Below are 18,489 nucleotides of genomic sequence, written 5' to 3'. Positions count from 1 at the left end.
CCGCCTCAGCAGGTCCTGAGAATACGTGAGCAAGGTGGGTGGGTAACAGCTTGGTTTTATACTTTTTTTTTTTAATTTTCAGTTTTTTTCTGTAGAGACAGGGTCTCGCCATGTTGCCCAGGCTGATCTCAAGCTCTTCAGCTCAAGCAATGCTCCCACCTTGGCCTCCGAGTATGCTGGGATTATAGGCAACAGTCACCATGCCCGGCCTGGTTTTACGGATTTTACAGAGACAGATGTTACAGGCCAAAACCATAAATCAACATATGTAAGATATACATCGGTTCAGCCTAGAAACAGGGTTGGCAGGGGCAGCTTCCAGGTCATAGGGGATTCAAAGATTTCCTGATTGGCAAGTGGCTGAAAGAGTTATGTTTTGCCTAAAGAGTTGAAGTGGGATTACTCACGCCTGTAATCCCAGCACTTTGGAAGGCTGAGGCAGGCAGATCACCTGAGGTCAGGAGTTCGAGACCAGCCTGGCCAACATGGTGAAACACCATCTCTACTAAAAATACAAAACATATATACACATATATACATGTATATATGTACACGTATATATATACATATACATATATGTATATACACAGTGTATATATATACGTATATATGTGTATATATACACTATATATATGTGTGTGTATATATATATATTAGCCAGGCGTGGTAGCGCGCGCCTGTAATCCCAGCTACTTAGGAGGCTGAGGCAGGAGAATCGCTTGAACCCAGGAGGTAGAGGTTGCAGTGAGCCGAGATCATGCCACTGCACTCCAGCCTGGGCCACAGAGCGAGATTCTGTCTCAAAAAAAAAAAAAAAAAAAAAAAAAGAGTTGACGTGAGTGGACAAAAGGTGCCCGACCTCCTAAGGGAAGGAGCTTCTCTAGAAAACGCGAATTTCGCCCCCTCAAGAGACAGCTGTGCAGTGCCATATCAAAACATGTGAAAGGAATGTATTTTAGGGTGGAATACTTTGCCTGCCTTCGGGCCTGCTGTCTGCCACGTGAGGCTGTGCCAGTGTGAGGTTGGAATTTGGGATCTGGAGGCTACAGAGCCATCGGTGAGGCCTTTGTCTCTAAGCACAGCGCCCAGAGGGAGAGGGCGGAGCGGGTCCGACCCCCTTTGCGGCAGGGCCTGAGCTGGTTTTCCAGGTTTCTCTGGAAGCCCTGTAGAGGAGCGGAGGGTCCATTCGGTGGGCTGGGGACTTTGAATTTAACCTTGATTTGCAAGAGGCTTCCAGAGAGGATGTCTGGGAGCGTCTCGGAGGGGGACGAGGGGGCGCCGGGAAGAGCAGGTGCAGGAGCCCACGGCGCAGCGCCCCGCGCAGGCCTGGACGCGGGGACGGCCGCGGCGGCCGGGACAGGGGTCACCCCGCGGGGCCCTCCAGGGTGGGCCGCCCCACGACCCCGCGCCAGGCCGAAACGGGAATCCTCCAGACCCCAGATGCTGGGCCGGGCTGACCCCACGGGCGCGGGCGCTGGCGCGGGCGCGAGCGGAGGGAACTGTAGGCGCGGCAGGCGCACCCCCGGGCGCTGTGCGCGTGCGCCGAGGTTGCCCCGCCCAGGCCAGGCCCCGCTCCGCCCCGCCCCGCGCACGCCGGCCGCGCCCACGTGACCGGTCCGGGTGCAAACACGCGGGTCAGCTGATCCGGCCCAACTGCGGCGTCATCCCGGCTATAAGCGCACGGCCTCGGCGACCCTCTCCGACCCGGCCGCCGCCGCCATGCAGCCCTCCAGTCTTCTGCTGCTCGCCCTCTGCCTGCTGGCTGCACCCGCCTCCGCGCTCGTCAGGTGAAGCCTCAGGGGCCGGGGCTCAGGGACGGGCAGGGGTCGCGGCGCCGAGGTCCCGGGGCCTGTGGTGACTTTCGCGCTCCCCTGTGGCCCCCACGAGCCCCTTGCGCCCCCCGCGCTGGAATGCACCTGTGCCGCCCTGCGCGGCCTCCTGCACGGACCACCCGCCTACGGGGCGCCGGGCTCCGGAGGTGCAGGGGACCCGGGGCAGAGGCGCCAGATGCCTCTCCCCCATGTCACCCTGGGTTGTACCTTGAGGACTGCAGACTGACCGCAGCCTCCCTGGAGACGGGGCGGGGCGGGGGGAGGTAGTGCTCATTCGGGGCAGGTGGAATTGGGGTCTGTACTGAGCGCCCTTGTTGCTGGAGACCTAGGTCAGGCCCCAGAGCCCCCGAGTCTGGGCGAGTCCATTTCCTTAGGGACCCCTTTACCACCTGTGAGCTGGGGGCTTCAAAAGGTTGCTCCAGCGGCTCTTACCACAGGCCCTGGGCTGGGAGACCCCTCGAGACCCTAGGAGTTCCCGCGTCCCTGAGAGAGGAGGAGGCATGGGGAGTGGGTCGGCTCACCCACCCCGGGCCTGGGGTTGTGCTGTAGTGAGGCCCACACGCTCCTCAGGCCGATCCCCTGTGCCAGGTGAGGCCACCGATTGGGCCTGGATGGGATGGGGCCCGGTCATGCCTGACCAGCCGGGCAGAGGAGGGCCATGATGCAGTCTGTTTCCTTGACCCCCTCCCCAGCCCTTGCAAGGCAGCCTGCATTCCCAGGAGGGGTATGCTGACCCATCCCATTGGGCACCTGCCCCACCCTTGCTCTGGGCCTTTGTGGGAGACCTGGGATCTGCGATGGGTCCACTGCCTTTGGGCAGGTGGGTGAGGTCAGAAGGCTGCGGGGCTGGAGCTGGCTGGGCCAGCAGGAGCAGTGGGCTGGGTAGGACTGAGCCTCACCAAAGGCTGTGGGGAACGGCCCGGGGGCGGGTAGCCCCAATTAAAGTCGTTGTGGGGGAGTAGCCACAAGCCTGAGCCTGCCTTGACCTTGCCAGCCTATCCACAGGCCTCCCCTCTCCAAGGAGGGCAGACACAGCAGAGGGGAAACGATCCTGGGGCTTCTTGGAGGGAAGGGTAGCTGAATCCAAGCCCTCACCTGATTCCAGCTCTTGTGCGACTGATACTATTACACCTGCTTCCTGGGTCCCTGGAGGGCGTGTCCCTCCCCCAGGACAAAACCTGGAGCTCTTCCAGCCCACCAGCTCTTAGGCAATAATCTCAGCTTCCCGGACCACGCCCCTGACAAGCCAGGAAAAGCCGGCTATGACCTTGTACTCTCAAGTCCCTGGGGCAGGGAAGAGGTTTTATTTAAGTGATTAAAAGCCCAGGGGAGCTTCCTTGGAACAAGGAGTCGGTTCACAACAAGGGGAAGGCCAGTGGCCCTGGGGGAGGGGCAGGGACCCCTCTCTCTGTTACTCGCTTCCTGGGTTTAGAACTCAGGACCTCTGATCTCAGTCTGGAGCTCCCTCCTGCACCCTGGCTGGTGGTGTGCTGGGTGACAGGGCTCTGGAGGAGTACCCTGAGTGCAGCTGTCAGGGGAGGCAGGGCGGTGGGGGGGGAGCACAGAAGCCTCTAAGGCCCCAGGTGCAGTCCTGGACCTCGTGGAGCCGCATGGAGTGAGGAGAGGTGCGGATGCACCAGAACAGATGTGGGATGAGGGCGCTGGGCAGCCGCAGGGTCCATGTGGAGGAGGACAGGTAGTCAAGGAGGGCTTCTGGAGGTGGTGTGGAGGGCCCATCTGATGGCCAGAGGAGGCCAGGCAGAGCTGCCAGTGCCAGCCTGGAGGTGGGGCCACCTTCGTGCAGGTGTCTGTGGGTGGAGAGCAGGTGTGATGGGGGCTGGGTACAGTGGGCTGCCTCAGAGCACTTTGGGCAGGAGTGACAGGTACCCGCCAGCACCCTGAGCAGCCATGCTGGCCACCATCCTGGAAGAGACCAGCCCAGGTGCAGAGGGAGGACGGGAGACCCTTGGGGGCTTTGGAGCCTCCAGAATGGCTGAGGAGAGGAGGGGTGGGCACACTGGCCCCCAGGTTGGGTGTGTGGGGCTGAGGTGGGTGGCGGGTGACCACTTCTTAGGACTGTGGCCTGTGCAACCTGGGGGGGGCAATGGGTTGCCATTCACTGACTTGGGGGAGCTGGGCCAGCAGTTTCCAGGTGACAGACAGGAGTTTGGTTTTGGCTGTGGGGACTCTGAGATTCCCCAGAGGCCTCCAGGTGGATGTGCAGTGTTGGCGGCCTTGGCCGGCAGGCGGGAGGGCCTCCCTGATATGCCCCGACCCGTGGTTGACAGGATCCCGCTGCACAAGTTCACGTCCATCCGCCGGACCATGTCGGAGGTTGGGGGCTCTGTGGAGGACCTGATTGCCAAAGGCCCCGTCTCAAAGTACTCCCAGGCGGTGCCAGCCGTGACCGAGGGGCCCATTCCTGAGGTGCTCAAGAACTACATGGACGTGAGTATGAGGTCTTAGCCCTGCTGCAAGCGGACCCACTGTCAGGAGAGCTCCGTGGGAGTGTGGGGAACATTCCCACCTCCTGTTCTCAGCAGCGCAGTTTGAGTGGCTCACCTGGCCAGGGTGGCGTCCAGGCTCAGCCACACTCCTTTCTTCCCCATCCTGGAACCTCCTGCCACTGGTCCCTGTCGTTGCAGGGTCTTGGTCCTGCTCGGGCCTGGGAGGTTGATTGGTGCTAGCTCGCCTGAGGGGGCGGTCCTTGGGCCTGCCTGAGTGTGGCCGGCTGACCTGGAGCCTTTCACTGCTGTCCTGCTGGGAGGCGTGTGGTGACTCCTGGCCTCCCCATCCCCTCCCCATCTTCTTCCTCTCGCAGCAGCCCCTCCTGTGCCCGCTACTCCTTCGGGGGAAGGAGGATCCAAGGTGGAGCACTCTGGAAGCCACCTAGCAAGCTGGGGCTTGGTCAGCCTGGTCCCAGCTCTGTGGGGTCAGTTCGAGGCCAGGGCCTGCTCTCCAGCCTCGGGGCTCTGGCCCACTGTGGGGGAGCCTTGCCCTCTGTCCTGCTTGGCCCGAGTCCTGGCTGTGACAGGAAGCCCAAGACTCACAGGCATGTGACTGGGCCAGGGGGGCCCTGGGGGGAACCAGGCGCCGTGTGCCTGGTCCCGACTGGCCAGTTCCTGATTGCCCTAGCGCGCGAGCAAGCGGATGCATGCATGCACACACATGCACACGCACACATGGAAATTTGCTGAGTGTCCCCCTGCCAATGGTCACTTCTGTGGGGCCATGAGTCAGCAGCTGCTGCTGCTCCGTGAAGCCAGGCAGTCGGAGAAACATTGGGCTGGGCTGGTGCCAGGAATCTGGTGGCTGACGGTGGCCCAGGCTCCAATCCTGGGGGAAGCGGGCGCCCAGGCGACCCCAAACTCCAGGACCCTCTTACTCTCTGCCTCCTGAGAGGGTCAGCGGCATGGGACCCCTTGTACTTGCCTGATCCCTGAGTCAGCACCCCCACCTGCCCCTGCTATCCCTGTGTACACACGGGGAAACTGAGGCCCTGGGCCATTAAGGCAGGGTTGCTGGGCAGGCAGTGACTGTAAGGCTTACCTTCTCCCCTTGACCAGCTGAACCCCTCTGCCTGGAAGCCCTCCAGGCTTGGGGTTCACCCTGGAGGGCAGGGCAGGCACTGAGACACCCAGAATCAGACCCTGACATGGCCCCAACCTGGGGAGGAAGTCACTTCCTTTCTCAGACCTTGGACTGCGGGCCACCAGGGGAGTCTTCCAGGCCGGGCTTTCCTACACCCGGGGCTCAGGCTGAGGGCCACATCTGTCCCCACCCTGGCTTGACCTCTGGCCTTGTCTTTTCCGTGGGGAAGTCCTCAGCCTCACCATGTATTGAGCAGGGGTAGGTGACAGAAGCCAGGGGTCTAGAGACCCCAAGTACCCGTGGGCATTAGGACCGAGGGCTGGGGACCTGGCCTATCTTCCCTGCAGGCTGAGCAGGTGGGAGTGGGTGGCTGTTGGCAGCTGTGGGCCCCGTGATGCCCCTCCCTCCAGTATGGGCCTTCAGGGCTTGGCTCTGGGGACAGCCGGGCCTTCTGAGGCCCACTGGGGAGATGGGGCCCCCTCTCCCGTCTCTGACGGACCCTGTCCCCTGCCAGGCCCACTGGGGAGCTGGGGCCCCCTCTCCCGTCTCTGACGGACCCTGTCCCCTGCCAGGCCCAGTACTACAGGGAGCTGGGGCCCCCTCTCCCGTCTCTGACGGACCCTGTCCCCTGCCAGGCCCAGTACTACGGGGAGATGGGGCCCCTCTCCCGTCTCTGACGGACCCTGTCCCCTGCCAGGCCCAGTACTACGGGGAGATGGGGCCCCTCTCCCGTCTCTGACGGACCCTGTCCCCTGCCAGGCCCAGTACTACGGGGAGATTGGCATCGGGACACCCCCGCAGTGCTTCACAGTCGTCTTCGACACGGGCTCCTCCAACCTGTGGGTCCCCTCCATCCACTGCAAACTGCTGGACATCGCTTGCTGTGAGTCACGCACCCTGGCCCTGTCGCCCAGGTCCTGCCCTTCCGGGATGTCGCCGCAGGGCTGCCTCAGGAATCACTTGGGCAACGCAGTTCTCCTGCCTCTTGGCCCCGTGAGCCAGGCCAGCCCTCCACCCTGCTCCAGCCACTGACTTTCCGGGTGAACCACCAGCTGTGGTCTTGCTCTCAGCAGCACTGAGGCTGGGGTGGCCACGGAGCCAGCCGTGGCTGGGAGGGAGGCCCGGGGTCACAGCCCACAGTCCCGGGGCTCTGGCATGATGGTGGGCCTCAGATCCCCTCCAAATCCCACCCTGGGGAGGCAGCTTGGGGTGTGCGGGCTCCATGGTAGATTGTAGGGGGATGGGAGGGCATGGCCGTGGCGTGGGCTGCGGGATGACCGGCGGGCCCCCTTGTCGCCTGGGGCAGGGATCCACCACAAGTACAACAGCGACAAGTCCAGCACCTATGTGAAGAACGGTACCTCGTTTGACATCCACTATGGCTCGGGCAGCCTCTCCGGGTACCTGAGCCAGGACACTGTGTCGGTGAGTCCCTCTGGGGCCTTTCCCAGGACTCGAGGGTGCCAGGGTGTGGGGTTCACCCACCGTGGGTATGTGGTTGAAAGGGAGGGCTCGGTGATCCCAGCCCAACCCCAGCCCTCAGGTGGCCGGGGCAGTCAGCAGGGTGAGGAGGGGTCTGGGGATGGGCCTGGTTGTGTGCAGGCTGGAGGGACAGCCCCAAACCCAGGGGGTACAGGGGCAGGGGTCCCCAGAGTTAGGCCACAGTGAGTGGGAGGGAGGACAGGGCAGATCGATCGAGCTCTTTTTGGCACATTGGGTTTGAGGTGTCAGCAGGTGTTGAGGGCTGGACCTGGGGCTGCACAGGGTCCCTGCAGCAGGCCGAGGGGTTGGGGAGGCTTGGGGTTGGGAGGATGTACCAGGAACCCGCTGTGGAGGCTGCTGGCGGAGAGTCACTGGCAGGAGCCTGGGAGGGCGAGGGAGGGGGAGCAGCAGTGGCTGCTGGGGGCCCCGCCTGCATCCACCATCCTCAGGGCCCTGTGCAGAGCAACTCCCTGCCCTAGGAGAGGGTGAGCTGGCCCTTGTCACCCTGCCTGGGCCTCAGTGAGTTCTCACCTCGGAGCTGTCTGCTGGGGGTGGGCCAGGCCACAAGGGGTTCCGGAGTTATGGGACGGTGACACAGCCCCCAGCTCTGGAGCGGGCCAGGAGGGCAGCAGAGCCCCCCTGCAGGCCCAGGGACCCGGGAAGAGGGCCCCTTCCTCCAGCTGAAGCTGCTCCTAACAGTCTCTGCTGGGCTGGAGTCCAGTCTGTACTGGGGGCTCCTCAGAGCCCTCCTGTCTGGACCCTGCTCAGCCTGAACAGGAAATTGCCCTGTCTGCCCTCTTCCGCCCTCTTCTGCCCCCTCCGCCCCATGTCAGCCTCAAGCTGTCGTTCCCTTCCCACATCCTGCTCTGGCGGTGTTCTCTCTCTGCAGCCTCATCCAGGGCTGGGGGAGGGGACAGGCAGAGAAGGGGAAGGGGCCAGTATGGCTGTGAGCTTGGGATGGGGTCGGCAGGTTCCCCATCTCTCGGGCTCCTGGCCCAGGCTGTGTCTTGTTCCCAGCGCTGAGGGCAGGAGCAGGACCTGCCTGTCATTGGTGGTGGGAACAAGAGGTCGGAGCAGGGAGCGGAGCAAGGGGCCTGCCCGTCTGTGCTCCTGCCTGGTTCCCATCTCGTGTAAACCGAGCCCTGATGACTTCCACGAAGAGGGCCCCGCCATACCCCATGTCCCCATCCCCAGCGGTGTTCAGCTCAGGGTTTCCAGCCCTTTCTTCTGGGCCCTCTGGGCCCCATCGTGTGTGAGATGGGCATCCATTGAGCTGGGTTTTGTAGCCTCATGCTCAGGGAGAGGTGTAGGGCTCAGCCTGTCTGCCGCCCACTGACTCTGCCCTGGCCTGCAGGTGCCCTGCCAGTCAGCGTCGTCAGCCTCTGCCCCAGGCGGTGTCAAAGTGGAGAGGCAGGTCTTCGGGGAGGCCACCAAGCAGCCAGGCATCACCTTCATCGCAGCCAAGTTCGACGGCATCCTGGGCATGGCCTACCCCCGCATCTCCGTCAACAACGTGCTGCCCGTCTTCGACAACCTGATGCAGCAGAAGCTGGTGGACCAGAACATCTTCTCCTTCTACCTGAGCAGGTGCGCGCCTGGGTTCCCTCTCGCTCAGCGTTGCTGGGAGGCGGGGCGGGGCTGGACGGGGAGCCTTCTAGGCACCCCCTCTCAGTGCTGCCCCCTCCCTGCTGCTGTGCCAGAGCTCCTGACCTCTGACCTCAGGGCATCCGGGAGGCGGGGGTTGGCCACCCTTCTGCAGAGGAGTAAGCGACAGCACAGAGAAAGCTGTTTGGCTGGGGTCTCCCAGTGGGAGGGGCTCGGGCCAGGCTGTGGGTCCTGGGACCTTGGCAGCTGGGCCTCCCTCCTATGAGAATGGACCCAGGTCAGGGGTCGTGGCAATTCCTCTTGGTTCAGTCGGCCCGTCGGTCCCCGGACCTGGTGATGGGCACATGTGGTCCTGGTCCCGGGGTTGCTGATGGTGGAGAGGGGCATGGTTCCCAGGGGACCGGGAATCCCCGGGGAGGTGACCTTGGGTGCGTATGGGTCCCCGGCACCACGCTGCGAGCAGCTCTGTGGGCGTCCCCAGCAGGTGCTGGCTGCCCTCGAGGAGGAACATAGGGGGCCCTTCCTTCTGGGAAAAGGGTTCTCCCCCAGGGCCCCCACCTGCAGCCGCTGCTCCAGCATGGGTGACCCATGGTCAGGTGACCTTGGGAAGGGGACGTCGGACTCAGTTAGTTTCCTCTTCTCGGGGCAGACCTGAGTGGAGGGTTCCACGTAAGAGGGGTGACTGGGGTTTGGGGGCTTTTGTTTTGGGGGTGGGCAGCGTGTCAGCCGGCGGCCTCCTGCCCTGAGCTGCGCCTGGTCACTGCCCCACACTCTCCAGGGCTGACAGGGGCAGGTTTACCTCACGTGGCTCACTTGGCACTTGGAGTCTCTGGGCCTGACCCCGACCTTGGATCGCTTCCGGCAGAATTCCGGCTGTAGGGCTGGCTGGGCCTCTTTGCTCTGCCCCTTGCCTGGGTGGTGAATACTCCTTAGCAACACCCAGGGCTAAGCTGCTCACCAGAGGCCAGGACACAGGTGAACCGGCTGGGCCATTTCCCCAGGAGCCTTGGGGCACAGGGGAGGCAGCCAGGTGAAAAGGGGTCCCCTGAGGGCAAGAGGGCATGCAGGCATGAGTGCCCACATGGGGAGGGGCACACAGCATGAGTATCCAGGTCAGGGAGGGGGACACAGGCATGAATGCCCATGTGGGGGAGGGGCACACAGCATGAGTGCCCATGTGGGGGAGGGGCACACAATGTGAGTGCCCATGTGGGTCAGGGGCACACGGTATGAGTACCCAGGTCAGGGGAGGCATACACAGGCATGAGTGCCAGGTGGAAGGAGGGGCACACAGAGTGAGTGCCCAGGTAGGGGAGGTGCACATGGTTGTGAGTGCCCAGGTGTAGTCTCAAGGCAGCAGCTTGGGCAGGAAGTGGAGCCAGGCAGGAGGGAGGGTCTGAGGGCTTCTGAAAGCATGTTTGGTGAGGAGAGGAGGGGTGGGAGGCGCTGATCAGGTTTCTACACTTGGGATTGCAGAGGTGTTGACAAGAGGCAAAGGCGGAGGAGGCTGGAGGAGGGCGGAGGCCCCGAGCGGTGTTGGGAGGACTGGGTCAGGCCTGGCACTGCCTCGAGTGACAGGCAGTGGGATGGTGGCCAGCTTAGCTGCAGACGCCTTGGCGGGATGGCAGAACCGCCCCAGACACAGAGAGCTTCTCTACCGGGACCGGCAGGATTTGCTGCGTTGAAAGCTGTACTTGAGGAATGTTTAGAAACGAACCTGGGCGACATGGGTTGCAGGTCCTAGGAAGTGCAGTGCGCTCCTGCCCAGGAGCACCTTGGCTGGCCATCAGTGGTCTGGATGAGGGGGAGATGAGCGGACATGGCTTGGAGATGCAGGTGGAGGGTGTTCCCAGGAGCAGTCAGTGCAGAGGCCCTGCGGCCAGAACCAGCCATCCCAACTTCCCAGATTGTGCCACCACTCCCTCCTGGAAGCCTTCTTTGGTTTTTTCTTCCAGACAGACAGACAGGGTCCTCCCCACTGGGGCTCCTGGCGCTCACTTCCTTGTCTGCCCCCAGCCTTGACCCTGATGTCTGGCTGAACCTTGGCTCCTGATCAGACCAGGAGAACCTGAGGGTTGAGGAAAACCTCTTCTGGGCCAGGCTGGGCCCACACAGAGCAGCCCTACCCCGGGAAGAAGGGAGTCTGTCCCTCCTCCTGCCTTCTGGGCCTTTCCATCCCTGCAGTTTCAGAAAGGCCCCTCCTTCAGGAAGCTCTCCCTGATTGCCACATTCACCCCCTTACTCCTGACCTGGCACTCTTGTGCTTGGGGGGTGGCGTGGCAGCTGACTCCTCCCTTTTCCTCCTAGGGACCCAGATGCGCAGCCTGGGGGTGAGCTGATGCTGGGTGGCACAGACTCCAAGTATTACAAGGGTTCTCTGTCCTACCTGAATGTCACCCGCAAGGCCTACTGGCAGGTCCACCTGGACCAGTGAGTAGTGGCTGCAGTCGGCTCCCCTGGGTTCTGTGGGTAGGGGCGGCGTGCGGAGACCCTGGAGGACCCCAGTTCTGCAGGTGGGGGTTGCATGTAGGGAGTAGTGGAGCTGGGCAAGAAAGAGATGGGGTCAGACCAGCCCTCCATACCCCTCCTTGCCCCTCCATGCCCCCCATCGCCTCCATCCCCTCTATTCCCTCTATCCCTCCATCCCTCCATTTCCTCCATGCCTCTGTGACTCTCCATGACCCACCATCCCTTCTGTCCATCCCTCCATGCCCTCCATCCCCTCATCCCTCTGTGACTCTCCATGACCCTCCATCTTCTCCATCCCTCCATCCCCTCCATCCCTCCATCCCCACATCCCTCTGTGACTCTCCATGACCCTCCATCCCCTCCATCTGTCTATCCCTCCATCCCTCCATCCCCTCCATCCCTCCATCCCTCCATCCCTCCATCCCTCCATCCCTCTATGCCCCTCCATCCCTCCATCCCTCCATCCCCTCCATCCCCTCCATCCCCTCCATCCCCTCCATCCCCTCCATCCCTCCATCCCCTCCATCCCCTCCATCCCTCCATCCCTCCATCCCTCCATCCCCTCCATCCCCTCCATCCCTCCATCCCCTCCATCCCCTCCATCCCTCCATCCCTCCATCCCTCTATGCTCCTCCATCCCTCCATCCCTCCATCCCCTCCATCCCCCTCCATCCCCTCCATCCCTCCATCCCCTCCATCCCCTCCATCCCTCCATCCCTCCATCCCTCCATCCCTCCATCCCCTCCGTCCCCTCCATCCCCTCCATCCCTCCATCCCCTCCATCCCTCCATCCCTCCATCCCTCCATCCCTCCATCTCTCTATGCCCCTCCATCCCTCCATCCCTCCATCCCCTCCATCCCCCTCCATCCCCTCCATCCCTCCATCCCCTCCATCCCTCCATCCCTCCATCCCCTCCATCCCCTCCATCCCCTCCATCCCTCCATCCCTCCATCCCTCCATCCCTCCATCCCCTCCATCCCCTCCATCCCCTCCATCCCTCCATCCCTCCATCCCCTCCATCCCTCCATCCCCTCCATCCCTCCATCCCTCCATCCCCTCCATCCCTCCATCCCTCTATGCCCCTCCATCCCTCCATCCCCTCCATCCCTCCATGCCCTCCATCCCTCCATCCCTCCATCCCTCCATCCCCTCCATCCCTCCATGCCCTCCATCCCTCCATCCCTCCATCCCCTCCATCCCTCCATCCCTCCATCCCTCCATCCCCTCCATCCCCTCCATCCCTCCATCCCTCCATCCCCTCCATCCCTCCATCCCCTCCATCCCTCCATCCCCTCCATCCCTCCATCCCCTCCATCCCTCCATCCCTCCATCCCTCCATCCCTCCATCCCTCCATCCCCTCCATCCCTCCATCCCTCCCTCCCTCCATCCCCCCATCCCCTTCATCCCTCCATCCCTCCATCCCTCCATCCCTCCATCCCCTCCATCCCTCCATCCCTCCATCCCCCTCCATCCCTCCATCCCTCCATCCCCTCCATCCCCTCCATCCCTCCATCCCTCTATGCCCCTCCATCCCTCCATCCCCTCCATCCCTCCATCCCCTCCATCCCTCCATCCCTCCATCCCTCCATCCCCTCCATCCCCTCCATCCCTCCATCCCTCCATCCCTCCATGCCCTCCATCCCTCCATCCCTCCATCCCCTCCATCCCTCCATCCCTCCATCCCCTCCATCCCTCCATCCCCTCCATCCCTCCATCCCTCCATCCCCTCCATCCCCTCCATCCCCTCCATCCCTCCATCCCTCCATCCCCTCCATCCCTCCATCCCCTCCATCGCTCCATCCCTCCATCCCCCTCCATCCCTCCATCCCCCTCCATCCCTCCATCCCTCCATCCCCTCCATCCCTCCATCCCTCCATCCCTCCATCCCCTCCATCCCTCCATCCCCTCCATCCCTCCATCCCTCCATCCCCCTCCATCCCTCCATCCCTCCATCCCCTCCATCCCTCCATCCCTCTATGCCCCTCCATCCCTCCATCCCCTCCATGCCCTCCATCCCTCCATCCCTCCATCCCTCCATCCCCTCCATCCCCTCCATCCCTCCATGCCTTCCATCCCTCTATCCCTCCATCCCTCCATCCCTCCATCCCCTCCATCCCTCCATCCCCTCCATCCCTCCATCCCCTCCATCCCTCCATCCCCTCCATCCCTCCATCCCTCCATCCCTCCATCCCCTCCATCCCCTCCATCCCTCCATGCCCTCCATCCCTCTATTCCTCCATCCCTCCATCCCCTCCATCCCCTCCATCCCTCCATCCCTCCATCCCTCCATCCCCTCCATCCCTCCATCCCCTCCATCCCCTCCATCCCTCCATCCCTCCATCCCTCCATCCCCTCCATCCCTCCATCCCCTCCATGCCCTCCATCCCTCCATCCCTCCATCCCTCCATCCCCTCCATCCCCTCCATCCCTCCATCCCTCCATGCCTTCCATCCCTCTATCCCTCCATCCCTCCATCCCCTCCATCCCTCCATCCCCTCCATCCCTCCATCCCCTCCATCCCTCCATCCCTCCATCCCCTCCATCCCTCCATCCCTCCATCCCCTCCATCCCTCCATGCCCTCCATCCCTCTATTCCTCCATCCCTCCATCCCCTCCATCCCTCCATCCCCTCCATCCCTCCATCCCTCCATCCCCTCCATCCCTCCATCCCTCCATCCCCTCCATCCCTTCCATCCCTCCATCCCTCCATCCCCTCCATCCCTCCATCCCTCCATCCCCTCCATCCCCTCCATCCCTCCATCCCCTCCATCCCTCCATCCCTCCATCCCTCCATCCCTCCATCCCCCTCCATCCCTCCATCCCCCTCCATCCCTCCATCCCCTCCATCCCCTCCATCCGTCCATCCCTCTATGCCCCTCCATCCCTCCATCCCCTCCATCCCTCCATCCCCTCCATCCCTCCATCCCCTCCATCCCTCCATCCCTCCATCCCTCCATCCCTCCATCCCCTCCATCCCCTCCATCCCTCCATCCCTCCATCCCCTCCATCCCCTCCATCCCTCCATCCCTCCATCCCCTCCATCCCCTCCATCCCTCCATCCCCTCCATCCCTCCATCCCCCTCCATCCCTCCATCCCTCCATCCCCTCCATCCCTCCATCCCTCCATCCCTCCATCCCCCTCCATCCCTCCATCCCCCTCCATCCCCTCCATCCCTCCATCCCTCTATGCCCCTCCATCCCTCCATCCCCTCCATGCCCTCCATCCCTCCATCCCTCCATCCCTCTATCCCTCCATCCCTCCATCCCTCCATCCCCTCCATCCCCTCCATCCCTCCATCCCTCCATGCCTTCCATCCCTCTATCCCTCCATCCCTCCATCCCTCCATCCCCTCCATCCCCTCCATCCCCTACATCCCTCCATCCCTCCATCCCTCCATCCCCTCCATCCCTCCATCCCCTCCATCCCCTCCATCCCCTCCATCCCCTCCATCCCTCCATCCCTCCATCCCCTCCATCCCTCCATGCCCTCCATCCCTCTATTCCTCCATCCCTCCATCCCCTCCATCCCTCCATCCCTCCATCCCCTCCATCCCTCCATCCCTCCATCCCCTCCATCCCTCCATCCCTCCATCCCCTCCATCCCCTCCATCCCTCCATCCCCTCCATCCCTCCATCCCCTCCATCCCCTCCATCCCTCCATCCCTCCATCCCTCCATCCCTCCATCCCCTCCATGCCCTCCATCCCTCCATCCCTCCATCCCCCCATCCCCCCATCCCCCCATCCCCCCATCCCTCCATCCCTCCATCCCCTCCATCCCTCCATCCCCTCCATCCCCTCCATCCCTCCATCCCTCCATCCCTCCATCCCTCCATCCCTCCATCCCTCCATCCCTCCATCCCTCTATCCCTCCATCCCCTCCATCCCTCCATCCCTCCATGCCCCTCCATCCCTCCATGCCCTCCATCCCCTGCATCCCTCCATCCCTCCATCCCCTGCATCCCTCCATCCCCTCCATCCCTCTATGCCCCTCCATCCCCTCCATCCCTCCATGCCCCTCACCACCACCTGAGGGTCTCCCACCCCCTCTACCACTCTGGGTCTCCTCTCCCACCCTCCTCCCTGGAGGGCTTACAGCCGGCTGTGCTTCCAGGACCCCTGAGGGGAGGAGAGTGCAGCCCAGCCAGGGGAGGGGCTCCCAGGGAGGGGCACTGGGCCCCCAGGGCACACTCCAATCCGGGCAGGGGCCTCACGCCCTGACTCCCCGCAGGGTGGAGGTGGCCAGCGGGCTGACCCTGTGCAAGGAGGGCTGTGAGGCCATTGTGGACACAGGCACTTCCCTCATGGTGGGCCCCGTGGATGAGGTGCGCGAGCTGCAGAAGGCCATCGGGGCTGTGCCGCTGATCCAGGGCGAGGTGAGCGCCGGGGGCTGGGGCGGGGGCTGGGGCTGGCAGGGGGAGCCCCAAGGCCACCACTACCACCCTGACATTGCTGTGACCCCTCTTAGTACATGATCCCCTGTGAGAAGGTGTCCACCCTGCCCGCGATCACACTGAAGCTGGGAGGCAAAGGCTACAAGCTGTCCCCAGAGGACTACACGCTCAAGGTGAGCGGGCAATGGGGTGCCACACGCCCCGGGTGAGCGGGCACAGCGGGGGGCCACACACCCCAGGTGAGCGGGCGGTGAGGGGGCGCACGCTTCAGGTGAGCGGGCAACAGGTGAGGGGGCGGGTGGTGCCAGGCCTGGGTACTGACCACCAGGGCCGTCCCAGGTGTCGCAGGCCGGGAAGACCCTCTGCCTGAGCGGCTTCATGGGCATGGACATCCCGCCACCCAGCGGGCCACTCTGGATCCTGGGCGACGTCTTCATCGGCCGCTACTACACTGTGTTTGACCGTGACAACAACAGGGTGGGCTTCGCCGAGGCTGCCCGCCTCTAGTTCCCAAGCCGTCCGCGCGCCAGCACAGAAACAGAGGAGAGTCCCAGAGCAGGAGGCCCCTGGCCCGGCGGCCCCTCCCACACACACCCACACACTCGCCCGCCCACTGTCCTGGGCGCCCTGGAAGCCGGCGGCCCAAGCCCGACTTGCTGTTTTGTTCTGTGGTTTTCCCCTCCCTGGGTTCAGAAATGCTGCCTGCCTGTCTGTCCATCTGTTTGGTGGGGGTAGAGCTGATCCAGAGCACAGATCTGTTTCATGGATTGGAAGACCCCACCCAAGCTTGGCAGCCGAGCTTGTGTATCCTGGGGCTCCCTTCATCTCCAGGGAGTCCCCTCCCCAGCCCTACCAGCTCCCACTGGGCTGAGCCCCTACCCCACACCAGGCCGTCCTCCCGGGCCCTCCCTTGGAAACCTGCCCTGCCTGAGGGCCCCTCTGCCCAGCTTGGGCCCAGCTGGGCTCTGCCACCCCTACCTGTCCAGTGTCCCAGGCCCATTGAGGATGAGGCCACTAGAGGCCTGAGGATGAGCTGGAAGGAGTGAGGGGATAATACCCACCTTGTTGGAGCCTGCAGGCTGGTGCTGGGGCTGAGCCCGTCCCAGGGGCATTTATTGGCCTGGAGGTGGGGTTGGGATTGGGGGCTGGTGCCAGCCTTCCTCTGCAGCTGACCTCTGTTGTCCTCCCCTTGGGCAGCTGAGAGCCCCAGCTGACATGGAAATACAGTTGTTGGCCTCCCCTGTGTGCTGGTGTGCTCTTGTGCCTGGTCAGGGGTGGCTCCAACTTGGGATGGGGAAGGGGGGTAGGTAGTGCGAAGCCGGCACGGCAGCTGACTCGGCAGCACCGGGACAAGCATTTGGGGTGCCCCGGGCCTATGGCCCCCTGCCCTGCCCTGCCCAGCCCATGGGCTCCAGCCTGGTCGGCCAGCGGGGACTGACTTGTTCCCAGGTCTGGAGCAGTAGCTGGCAGGATGTGGCCTTGGCTGGGGTTTCAGGGTGTCTAGTGTGAGTGCCAGCCTTGAGGAGTGATTTCAGGGAGGTGGCCCAGCCAGGCGGCCACAGCACTCGAACAGAGGCTATTTCTGCTCTCGGGGACCCTCAGAGCAGGCCTACCAGTCACCCTCCTCAGCCCTCTTGTCCCAGGAAATAAATGGCCCCAGGTGGCATGGGGGGCTGGCCTAGCTGGGCCTTCTTGCCTCCCAGGCCCTAGAAGCGGTTTTGTGTTCAGTGAGCTGAGCTGGCACCAAGCAAGCCTGCCCAGGGTCCCTGGTTGCAGGGATTGGACTCAGAAGTCCCCTCCAGCCACAGCTGCCACAGTCATGGATGCCCGGGCTGATAACGCGGTGCGCTTGTTCCGCTGGGAAGGGAGGGGTTGGGAGCGTGTGCCCGGATGCAGTGGTAGCAGCCGTTGGGGTTTTAACAGGTAAGTAGGAGTTTGTGGGCATGTGGTGGTGGGAGCAGAGTTCCTTTTGGGATCAGTAGCTCTGGAGTCACTTAGAGCCCCCTCGAGCCCCACCCCAACAGGCTAGGAGATGAGGCAGATGTGACATTTGCCATTATCTCGATGCCTCTGCCTGAGGGTGGTGGCTGCCTTGGCCTTCCTCCCGAGGGGCTGCAGGACTTTCACCCCAGAGCAAGAACATTTACCCAGGGTGGCACGGAGGCTTGGAAACACATGCCTGGCGTTTGGCATGCCTGAAATCTGAGCAGAGCTGGGCAGAACTCTGCAGGGCCTGGCAGGGCTTCTGGGGAGACAAATGTCCTGTCATCAGATGCTTTGTGCACTGAGGCCCGGGAGGGCAGAGAGGTACAAGGAGGCAGCCGTACCCTGTTGTCCCTGCCCCGTCCCACTCTCCCCATCTCCCTCCCTCTGCAGCTTGTCAGCTCCGTCCAGCTCCCATCTTCATGGCTGCTGCCCTGGGGTTGCTCCGAGGGCTCCCTCCAGCCCGGCAGGATTCTCGGGGCCCTGGAGTCTGACCCCAGGTTCCTCCGTGGTTTTCTAGCTGGTGACTGGACCCTGAGCCTGGAGTCCCCCCTGTCTAGACTGTGGGTTGTAACCAGAAACCCCTAGCAAAGGGGAAGCTGGAGCCCAGGCCCTTGGGGAGCCCAGCACAGCCACGTGAATGCTGGCTGTGCCGAGTTTGGCTGGGCCCTGGCTCTGCCCTGCGACCCCTGGCTCCCTCTCAGTGGTGTTTCCTGGCCTCAGAGCCAGCCCCAAGGTGGCCTGAGGCCGGGAGCAGGCCCTGGCTCCCCTGTCACCTACCCAGTGACCCTGGGCAGGCCCTGGCCCCTCGGACCCAGGCAACCCTCTCCTGTTATGGAGGCCTCCTCGCTGCCTGAGGCCTTCAGGGCAAACTGGGGCGGGGCAGCACTGGGCAGAGGCTGTGTGGCAGGCCAGGGTCTCCCAGAAGGTGGTGGCTGGCCGGGTAGGCCCAGCTCAGATGCTGGGGAGACATGGGGGCATGGCACACAGGCCACACTCAGCCTGGGATCAGGCCCCGTCTGAGGACACCGGGTCCAGTTTTCCCTGGGCCAGGCCCTTGGAAAGGAGGAGGGAGTTGGGGAGGGAGAACGGAACCCTGGTTCTCCGACAGGCCCCATCCACCCACGGCCTGT

The 18,489-nt window shown here is 63.4% G+C and overlaps 1 protein-coding gene across 1 annotated transcript; it reads left to right on the top strand.

Annotated features, from left to right (window-relative positions):
• The first annotated feature begins 1,533 nt into the window (after positions 1-1,533).
• On the top strand, positions 1,534-16,616 carry CTSD (cathepsin D). The gene is made up of 9 exons (XM_055355147.2): positions 1,534-1,787; positions 4,121-4,280; positions 6,183-6,306; positions 6,730-6,848; positions 8,260-8,492; positions 10,818-10,940; positions 15,211-15,355; positions 15,448-15,546; positions 15,713-16,616. Exons 1-9 carry the CDS (start codon positions 1,720-1,722, stop codon positions 15,878-15,880), a joined length of 1,239 nt encoding a protein of 412 aa, XP_055211122.1. The 5' UTR covers positions 1,534-1,719; the 3' UTR covers positions 15,881-16,616.
• Positions 16,617-18,489: the final 1,873 nt, after the last annotated feature.

The sequence above is a fragment of the Gorilla gorilla genome, chromosome 9 (genome assembly GCF_029281585.2).
Source record: "Gorilla gorilla gorilla isolate KB3781 chromosome 9, NHGRI_mGorGor1-v2.1_pri, whole genome shotgun sequence".
NCBI lineage: Eukaryota > Metazoa > Chordata > Mammalia > Primates > Hominidae > Gorilla > Gorilla gorilla.
The sequence above is the reverse complement of the archived record's forward strand: the minus strand, read 5'-3'. Positions and strand labels throughout refer to the sequence as shown.

Coding starts and splice junctions, on each gene's coding strand:
- CTSD (XM_055355147.2), top strand. CDS start 1,720: ATGCAGCCCTCCAGTCTTCTGCTGCTCGCCCTCTGCCTGCTGGCTGCA. Junction 6,849..8,259: donor TGAGCCAGGACACTGTGTCG/GTGAGTCCCTCT, acceptor CCTGGCCTGCAG/GTGCCCTGCCAGTCAGCGTC. Junction 10,941..15,210: donor TGGCAGGTCCACCTGGACCA/GTGAGTAGTGGC, acceptor GACTCCCCGCAG/GGTGGAGGTGGCCAGCGGGC.